Source organism: Carassius auratus, unplaced genomic scaffold (assembly GCF_003368295.1).
Source record: "Carassius auratus strain Wakin unplaced genomic scaffold, ASM336829v1 scaf_tig00217215, whole genome shotgun sequence".
Taxonomy (NCBI): Eukaryota; Metazoa; Chordata; class Actinopteri; order Cypriniformes; family Cyprinidae; genus Carassius; species Carassius auratus.
Window position 1 is genome coordinate 387 of NW_020528947.1, and position 10488 is coordinate 10874.

At 35.8% G+C, this 10488-nt stretch overlaps 1 protein-coding gene across 1 annotated transcript; it reads right to left on the minus strand.

Annotated features, from left to right (window-relative positions):
- Positions 1–425: 425 nt before the first annotated feature.
- Positions 426–1554, minus strand: LOC113100271 (monocyte chemotactic protein 1B-like). The gene is made up of 3 exons (XM_026265053.1): positions 1459–1554; positions 1210–1324; positions 426–987 (listed from the first exon to the last, which is right to left on the minus strand). Exons 1-3 carry the CDS (start codon positions 1526–1528, stop codon positions 876–878), a joined length of 297 nt encoding a protein of 98 aa, XP_026120838.1. The 5' UTR covers positions 1529–1554; the 3' UTR covers positions 426–875.
- Positions 1555–10488: the final 8934 nt, after the last annotated feature.

Sequence of the window (10488 nt, forward strand, 5' to 3'; positions counted from 1 at the left end):
CGCTGGCACAATCACAACTCGTCACGTATTTCTGAAGGAGGGACTTTATAGAACAAGGAAGTTAGAAGCCCGTTTTTATGACAGTGATAACAGCTGTGTACAGATGTTTACAGACAGTGTATGCAGATAGGTGAATCATGTGAAAAATACTGTTTTTTTACGTGTGAAACATGAACACATATTATATTGCACACTGTAAACACAATCAAAGCTTCAAAAAAGCACGAAAAACGGGACCTTTAATATATAACAACCATGGGACACCTGTGACAATATTTCCACAGATAAAGTTTAAGCAGGATGCACGGTCAGCTTGTTGTATGCAAATATACAAATGTTAACGGTTTTCAAATGTACATAAATCTTGAAACCTGAGCACCTCTGTAAGTGTGAACAGTGTGAATAATGCGAAATACAACAAAAAGTGTCTTTATCCAAAAGTGTCTTTATTGTGAGGAGGTTACATTAGCAAACACTTACATAAACAGATCACTATCATAATTAGGTTGTCTTAAACTACACGTCAAAAAAATATTCCGATTAATTTATTGTTCTTATATAAACTAGATTCTTTGAGCTATAGGCTGATAATCTGCAATACTTTATCTTTCAGTGCAAAACACTCTTTTTAGAAATACATTACTGAGACAAATGACATAAGTCAAATAGATAAACAACTTAAACAACATACATTCTGGACTGTTTAACCCTTTAGCTTCAGTATACTGATCAGTTAGAGACAATGCATTTGTCGGTGAGTAAAATAATTGCATTCTTTTTTCTTTTCTTTTTTTTTTCTTCAGTTTTGCTCAGACTCCACACTTGTCCAGTGCTTCCAAAATGGTTCAGAAGTTGGAGGACGCAGGTCAACATGATTACAAGGTCCCTTGGCTTCCGACGTTCCTGCTGTCAATGATCTTGATGTTCTCCTTTACCCATGAGTCAGTGGGGTTGGCACACACGTAATGACCCTTCACAGTCTTGAACCTGTGTTCAGAGAAATTCAATACCATCAGACACAAAGGAATTGCTCTGCTGGTCAAATTAGTTCCAACCAGTTTAAACATAATTATTATTATTATGAATATAACAAATGCAAGGTTATTAAAAATATAAAATATATAAAATTTATAAAAAAAATTGTTTTAATAATAATAATAAGAATAACACTACTGTAAATTTTCAGAGATATATTGTTGTGACACTTACAGCACGGCTTCATTGGTGCACTGCTGGCTTGTCATGCTGTACTCAACCACTCTTTTGATTGGCACAGGACGGGTTGAAAAGGTAAAACAGCACCTTTGTGGTCCAATACGTAAACCTAGATTAAAGAATATAGAGACAAGTTTTTTGTTAAAACAGAATACAACTAGATTGTACATTGCACAGATTTTTAAAAAATGTTTTAAACTGCTTGTTTTTCAATATGTTAATTTATCTTTTCCTCCATCTTACCTTCACTGAGGCTAACTGCGCACAGAAGCACCACCACTGCGGTGAAAATGACGAAGCGAGAAGCAGACATGTTGGTCGGTGTGTTGTATTAGATTGGCTGGGTGTCCAGAAAGTCTGTTAGAGGTAAAGCACTCAGGCTGGACTTGTTGCTGTGTGGCTCATTGTCCACGGAGGCAGACTTTATAGAGACTCTTCTTTGAGGGAATATCCCTTTACGGGTGGATTTTGAGGAGGGAGATTTTGGGTTGAATTCAACCCACACAGAAAGAAAGTCCAGCCGTATCTGCTGTCATCCCACACGTTCTTCTGACCTTCACAAGTCATATTTAGGCAAAGGCTGTTTGAGGGACAGTCCTAACAGCAAAGCTTTCAATTCCTCTTTCACTACAGTGGCCAAAAAAAACAAAACAACACTGAAGTACTGAAAAAAATTATACTAGATGGAAATTAGATGCATTAGACTCACATTCCAAACACAAAAGCATCATCAAAAGTATCATGAATTTTGATGAATATATTTGGAGGATCTCAACAGGGTCTACTGTACCGACACTCTGGAGCAGTTTAAGCAAGCCAACACTAACCGGGGCCTTACAGTGCCATTTCCCGTTTGAGGTGAGAACACAGGAGGATACCAGCTCTACACGAAAGCTATAGAACCTAGCTAATGTGTTAGGGGTTGCCCTAACAAATATCTGTCAGCAAGATGCCACAAGCCAGCGCCCAGGAGGATGCAACACTCCTAGTTGAGTGAGATTGCAACCTGAACGGGCAAGGCACACCATGTGCCTGATAAGCATCCAAATGCCATCCCCTGCTTAGAGAAAGCATTCCCCTTCTGCCAGCCTCTTTAACAGACAAAGACCTGGTCTGTGGTCCTGAAGCTTTGTATCCGGTCTACGTAGCATCTCAATGTTTGGATGGCACAGAGCAAAGTCAGGGCTTTAGTCACGCCAACACGAACTGTCGACTGAAAATGGATGCAGGTACCCTACCCTGTTGATGGAGGCCAGTGCAAGCAGGAGCAGAGTTTTCAATGAAAGAAACTTTAGCTCAGCTGAATGCAAAGGTTCGAATGGGCCCTGCTGTAGTGACTTTAGCACTAGAGTCAGGTCCTGAGAGGGTATAGAGGGGGCCGGTAACGATTGAACCTCCTGATCCCTCTAAGGAACCTGATGATGAGGTCATGCTTACCCAAAGACTTCCCATTCACCGGGTCATGGTATGCAGCAATAGTGGTAACCTGGACTTTGATGGTGGAGGGAGACAGCCTTCGCTCCAACCCTTGCTGCAAAAAGGAAAGCACGACCACAATAGGGCATCTTCGGGGGTCTTCTCGGGAAAAAAATACATCACTTGATGAACGGGTTCCACTTCAAGGCGTAAGCATGTCTCATAGACGGTGCTCTTGCTGAAGTGATGGTGTTCACTACCTCCTGAGGTAGGTCACCTAGAACCTCAGCGTCCCATCCAGGGACCAGACATGGAGTTTCCAAAGGTCTGGATGCAGATGCCAAACAGTGCCCTGTCTCTGAGTCAGTAGATCCTTCCTCATAGGAATTGGCCAAAGAGGGGCTGTCATGAGGAGCTCTAGTTCGGGGAACTGAATAAGAGTGGGCCAATATAACGCCACTAGCAAGATTGCTCCTCTTCCTCCCAGACTTTGCACAGTGTCTGCGCGAGAAGACTCACTGGGGGAAATGCATGTCAGAACAGCTGGCAGTGAGAGGTCTCTGTAGAAGCAAACAGGTCTACCTGAGCGGCTCTGAACAATCTCCAAATCAGATGGACCATCAGAGGATGGAGTCGCCATTCTCCCAGGATCATTGCTCAAGACAGCTCGTCAGCTGTACAGTTGAGCAGGCCTGGAACCTTCCGATTCCAAAGGAGGAGTTGGGACTACAGGGACAACGGGAGCGCAGACTACATTTTTGGTAGGTGTATGCCACGGTCGCTGTGTTGTCTGTTCGGACAACATAATAAAATGATATTTTATTATTGTTATAATAAATACATTTTATAGAAATTGTGATTGAATGTATATAAGGTAATGAAAAGGAAGAAGAAATTAACCAAATATTATAAACATATACAGATGAAGTCAAAAGTTGACAGAATCTACAAATTGTTAATTATTTTACCAAAATAAGAGGGTTCATATGAAATGCATGTTATTGTTTATTTTTTACTGACCTGAATTAGATATTTTTTTACTTCAACTTTATTATTGTATTTTGTTACTAATAGAATGAAAGAATGAGCTATATATAGACATTGTGATGCCTAGAATAATAATAATAATAATAATAATAACAACAACAACAACCATATATTTTATTGATAGAATAAATACCTTTTATATTTAAAATGTGATTTCATGCATATGTATCTTTGACATTAGCATCTCATTGTGATTCTGAATGAAAAAATTGTCTAATTAGCATAAACCTAATTGTTAAAAGTTATTGCCTTTATAAACATCCTTAAAGACACGCTGGCACCACATTTAGAAGGCAAAAATGTCCCATCAAGTATCACATCCTCTTTCGAAAGAGATATGAATGCATGACAAATGTAATCGGTAACATTAATAGTGTGAACTTCTGACATTTTCGTTTTTAGACACACATGGCCAGTTTCACTTAAGATTCAAATGCCCCTTCCTCAGCTAGAAAACACTATTTTTTTTGGCTGACAATTAAAAGAAACCAATCTCTCACACACCTGTTGGACATTGAATGGACGGAGATGAGTTTAACGTCCCTCTGACTCATACGCATTTACATTGTATCATAACGAAACAGTTTTCAGCAGACACACTTCAGCAACTTTGTGTGTGCATGTCATGAAGCTCGTTTCAAAACCACATATGAAGCACATCAAATATACAAATTTATAATAGATGCTGGTCATATAATTAGAATATCATCAAATGATTTCACTAATTCCATCAAAAAGTGAAACATGTATATTATATTCATTCTTTACACACATACTGATATATTTCAAAAGTTTATTTCTTTTAATTTTGATGTTTATAACTGACAACTAAGGAAAATCCCAAATTCCCTTATCTCAGAAAAATTAGAATATTGTGAAAAGGTTCAATATTGAAGACACCTGGTGCCACACTTCTATTCAGCTAATTAACTCAAAACACTTGCAAAGCTTTAAATGGTCTCTCAGTCTAGTTGTGTAGGCTACACAATCATGGGGAAGACTGCTGACTTGACAGTTGTCCAGAGATGACCATTGACACCTTGCACAAGGAGGGCAAGACACAGAAGGTCATTGCAAGAGAGGCTGCTGTTCACAGAAGCTCTGTGTCCAAGCACATTAATAGAGAGGCAAAGGGAAGGAAAGATGTGGTACAAAAAAGGGTTTAAAGCAATAGCGATTACCGCACCCTGGAGATGATTGTGGAACAAACCCATTAAAAAATGTGGGAGAGATTCACAAAGAGTGGACTGCAGCTGGAGTCAGTGCTTCAAGAACCACTACAAACAGACGTATGCAAGACATGGGTTTCAGCTGTCGCATTCCTTGTGTCAAGCCACTCTTGAACAACAGAACAGCGTCAGAAGCGTCTCGCCTGGGCTAAAACAAATAAAGACTCTGATGAAAGTAAATTTTGCATTTCCTTTGGAAATCAGGGTCCCAGAGTCTGGAGGGAAGAGAAGAGAGAGGCACACAATCCACGTTGCTTGAGGTCCAGTGTTAATTTTCCACATTCAGTGATGGTTTGGGGTGCCATGTCACCTGCTGGTGTTAGTCCACTGTTTTTCTGAGGTCCAAGGTCAAACGCAGCTGTATACCAGAAAGTTTTAGAGCACTTCATGTTTTCATGCTGCTGACCACTTTATGGAGATGCAGATTTCATTTCCAACAGGACCTGGCACCTGCACACAGTGCCAAAGTTCCAGTAACTGGTTAAGGACCATGGAATCCCTGTTCTTAATCGGCCAGCAACTCGCCTGACCTTAACCCCATAAGAAAACTTTGGTTATTGTGAAGAGGAAGATGTAATATGCCAGACTCAACAATGTAGAAGAGCTGAAGGCCACTATCAGAGCAACCTGGGCTTCTCATAACACCTGAGCAGTGCCACAGACTGATCAACTCATGCCATGCCACATTGGTGCAGTAATTCAGGCAAAGGATCCCCAACCAATTATTGAGTGCCGTAATGCTCATACTTTTCATGTTCAGACTTTTCAGTTGGCCAAGATTTCTAAAAATCATTTCTTTGTATTGGTCTTAAGTAATATTCTTATTTTCAAGGATACTGAATTTTGGGATTTGGGTTTTTCCTTAGTTGTCAGTTATAATCATTCAAAATTAGAGTAAATGAACATTTGAAATATATCAATCTGTGTGTAATGAATGAATGATATATACAAGTTTAACCTTTTGAATGGAATTAGTGAAATAAATAAACTTTTTGAATTGATTTTCTAATTAAATGACCAGCACCTGTATATGTCAGTATGTTTGAACAATTATGTTAAGGTACATTCCTGATGATTCACAGATCAGTTTTGTATCTCCAGAACTATTCAGCTAATGTGATTTTAAATCATGTCTTATCAAAAGGAAATAACTTAGCATCCATTACTAATTTTATCCGAGCAATTCCCAAGTGGACTTTTTTTAGAATTATGTAACAAAGGTTATCCCGTTGTTGTTTTTTTGTCAAGCTTCAAAGGAATCCCTTTAATAGCCATTGGTAATTTGTATTGGAAAATGCAAGGGAATTATCGGAGGGGACTTTTTAAAGCTTCTTCGTGTAATTGTAGCTGAGACAGCAGTAAAATAGGCTAAAATAATAAAAGACATAGAAAATGTTACAATAACTTTCAAAGTGTACTTGTCTTACGTTGCAATGCATTATTATGTAACATTATATTGGTTGTCAATTACACACAAACATATCAATTATATTAGAAAGAAGATTTAATTCTGTTTTAATTTCCAGGGGGGGGAACTAACTTAATTAAAGCATATGATACATGTAAGACTATGCTACATGATATCAGTGACATATTAGATAGAAATTACAGTTTTAACTTCTCTATATTGTAGAAAAAAGTCCTCTCGGTTGGCAAAAAAAAAAAAAAAAAAATCTCTCAAGTCGGGAAGTTCCAGATCCCAAAGATTAGACTATATTGTTCAAGACAATACAGGTGAGATGCCAGCTGTACATCTCCATCGTAACACTGTCATATAATTTTTTTCACAAGTAAGCAGTAATATGGTTATCTTTCAGTCTTCCCCCACTTGACCTCCAACTGTTATCTCCAAACTCATGGCATCTCTTTAATGGTGGGAGCCTGCCAGCTGGTCTGTTTATAAAAGCCCATGTCAAAACACCACATATATTATTTTTAATTGTATCACAAAACATGAAAGTTCATTCTCAGTGTGTTTTTCCTGTACCATGAAGAGACTTGCTTTCAGAGTCCTAGAGGTCTAATTAAGGCTTAATAAAGGCCTACAGTTCCCTGATTTTATCTACAGGCTATCCTACAAACATGTACTATTTCTCAAATAAAAATATATCTTGCAGAACCAAGTGCATAAGAGGTGGTCATTTCTAAGGCCTGTTCATGTCAAAATGCATTAACCTGTTTAAACTAGTACTTAAAATATGACAGAGGGGGTTTGACTGAAATGCTGTTTCACTCATCGCCTGTCAATAGCTTTCCTCTTTATGACCAAAATTATTATTATGACCATTTAAACTAAAAGAGTAGCTGAGAAGTTACTGATGCAGTCAAGAAAGAATAACAACATTGGATACATAAACACAAAATCACTAGTTCTTCACAGTTCTACCTCCACAGCTACAGTAACAACTTTGAGTTGCAACAAAGTAAGAAGATACTAAATTCAGGTTATTGCATAGATATTCTCTATCTACATGACCAACTAATGTTACATTGTGGCTGTTTTCATTTCATCAATTTTGCAGAAAAAGATCAACATGCCTAGGCAGACTATTAATTTTAGTTCCTTTAACCGTTTGTATTTTTGGAATTATATCTTGTTTTTTTTAGTACAGGGAGTGCATTATAGTGACTAGAAACTAAAATATTACAATAGCGAAACAGGAAAATGCGAAATGAGATCACTGAGAGAGGAAATGTGCATATCGACAACTCAAGCGCTGCATGCAGTGTTAAAATTGACAAGCTGCTGCATTATCTGTAGCTTTTGAAGAACTAGAGTTAAGGTTGACTGAAATGGAAGCAAGTGCTCCTGTCGTGCACAAGACCAGTACTTTAGTACTGAATGTCATATCAGGTAAACAGTCCTATCAGGAAAACTCGTTCATGAAGATCTATTGGGGCAATTTAATAAGCTGTACATTAGTTGGCATTAATATTGCAGTTTAGCAACCATGACAATTAAGCTGATCCAGTAAGTTTGTTCAGTGAAGGAATCATTTAGATTGGCTCTCTTGATTCTTTTTGAATGATTTATTAAATCAACTGAGTCATATGAGTAAGTTATTGTCGAATTAATCTACACTGATTGCGATGTTTATGTTTTCTTTTTTATTTTGCTGTGTGTGCATTAACTGGTGCATTAATATAGATTTTTATATATACACTGTCATTCAAAAGTTTGGGTATTAGATATTTTTATGTTTTTTTTTTTTACTAGTCTCTTATGGTCATCAAGGCCATATTTATTTGATCAAAAATACAATATATACATAAATACAAATATTGGTTTCCTTTTTAATATAGCCTACTTTAAAACATAATTATTTCTGTGACGCAGTGCTGAATTTTCATCAGCCATTACTTTATTATCATCCATTTTTAAACTGTTGTGCTGCTCAGTATTTTTTTGGTTCTTTGATGAATAAAAGTATAAAAATATTTATTCAAAATAGAAGTCTTAACCATCACGTTTTATCCATTTTACATCCTTGCTGAATATTAATTTATCACAAAAGAAGAGAAGAAGAAGAAGAAGAAGAAGAAAAGAAGAAGAAGAAGAGGAGAAAGATTTACTGACCCCAAACTTTTGAATAGTGGGTCTAAATTGTAACAACATTTGTATTTTGAATAAACACTGTTCTTTTTAACTTTTTATTTATCAATGAATCCATGAAAAAAAGTACCACAGGTCCCCCAAAAATATGAAGCACAACTGTTTTGAATATAAATCAGCATATTAGAATTATTTCTGAAGGATCATGTGACACTGAGAATAATAATGCTGAAAATTGAGCTTTGTTTCTCAGGAATAAATTGTATTTTAAAGTATATTAGAATAGAAAACTGTTATTTTAAATTTCAATAAAAATTGCATTCAAATAAATGCAAAAACTTGCTAATCCAAAAGGTTTGAACAGCAGTGTGTGTGTGTGTGTCTGTGTGTGTGTGGGTGTGTACTTGTGTGGCTCAATAAATAAAAGAGCCTAAAAAATGCCAACATAGGTTCACAGCTTAAAACAATTAATTTAGATCATGGAGCCTGTAAGAAAGTAAATGTCGCGGCTAGTAATCACATCTTCTTTTGGTCTATAATTAAGATCAGGACAAATGATATCAGTCAGAATAAGAGCTCTTGCTCTGTTCGAACAGCAAACACTTGCAGTGCTACAGTACAAGCCATTTATTCTGCTGCTATGTGTTTAATCATGAAAACCTGGGCTGGATACAACATAAAATGACTGAACATAATAAACATAACTATTTAAAACACATTTTAGAGAGATTTTTTTTACTTTAATTTTAAGAAGAAGAAAATAATAGCCTGTTTGTGGTAATTGAGGGTGAAGTAAATGTATACTTATGTAAATGTATTGATATACTTGAATTCAAAATGTGTGAATTTTATAAATGGCTCGTGTTTCTACTGTATGAAACCTGAATAAGTGCATACCCAACCATCCTAAAACCAGTTAGGTGTCTAGTTGTTTACAGGAGATATACGACGGTCTGCTTTTGAAGCATTTGTTACAACAGGTTCTTCCTAAAATGACGTTGCATTCAACACTCATTGGTTCAACCTTGTAATCTGCTTCCTGTGGAATTTTTTCAGAAATACAGAATGAGTAAAATTAAAGCTTTGGACAGTACACAATTATGCGGGATTACTTTTAATTTAAAGTGTTACATTTTGGAAATACACTACCATTACTTAGTAAGATATATATATATATATATATATATATATATATATATATATATATATATATATATATATATATATATATATATATATATATATATATATATATATATATACATATATATATATATTTAAATAAGTTTATATTTTCATTCAGCAAGGATACATTAAATTGATCAAAAATGGCATTAGAGACATTTATAATGTTACAAAATATTTCTATTTTGAATAAATATTTTCTATTCATCAAAGAAACACCATATATATATATATATATATATATATATATATATATATATATACATACATACATACATATATATAAAAAATCATATATATTTATATGGTGTGGTAATTCCACTGGGAAAAATGTAAAACAAAACTCTTAACATATTTTTAACTAATAATAAAAACACACACTTTGAATCAGAGGGATTTTTTAATAAAAAGCAGAACCAAGATGCATTAAAAAGAGCTGACACTGAGAAAGCTTTTCCCTTTCCATGTTTCCCCTTGAGAGCCTGACCAGCTGAAAGCTTGAAGCAAGCAGCATTCCTCGAAATTTAAAAGAAAAGAGAAAAAACAACAAAAAGTACATAGTTTCGAAAACAATATATAGAGAACAGTAAGATCTTAAATTTACAGCCATGAGAGTGAGAAATTGTGAAGCTTCATTATTTAACTGCATGCATCTCTACTACATCCCTCCCTGTCTGACCCTTTGACAGTGTCCTTGAAAAATGACGTCAGTTTAGATATGATAGGAAGAGCTTTATTTCAAATTAAATGAACATGGGTTACCAAGAGATAATCTGAATCATAACCTGTGCTCCCTTATAGGCATTAGTACTGGTGGGTCTGGATAGGGTTAATTATTATGGC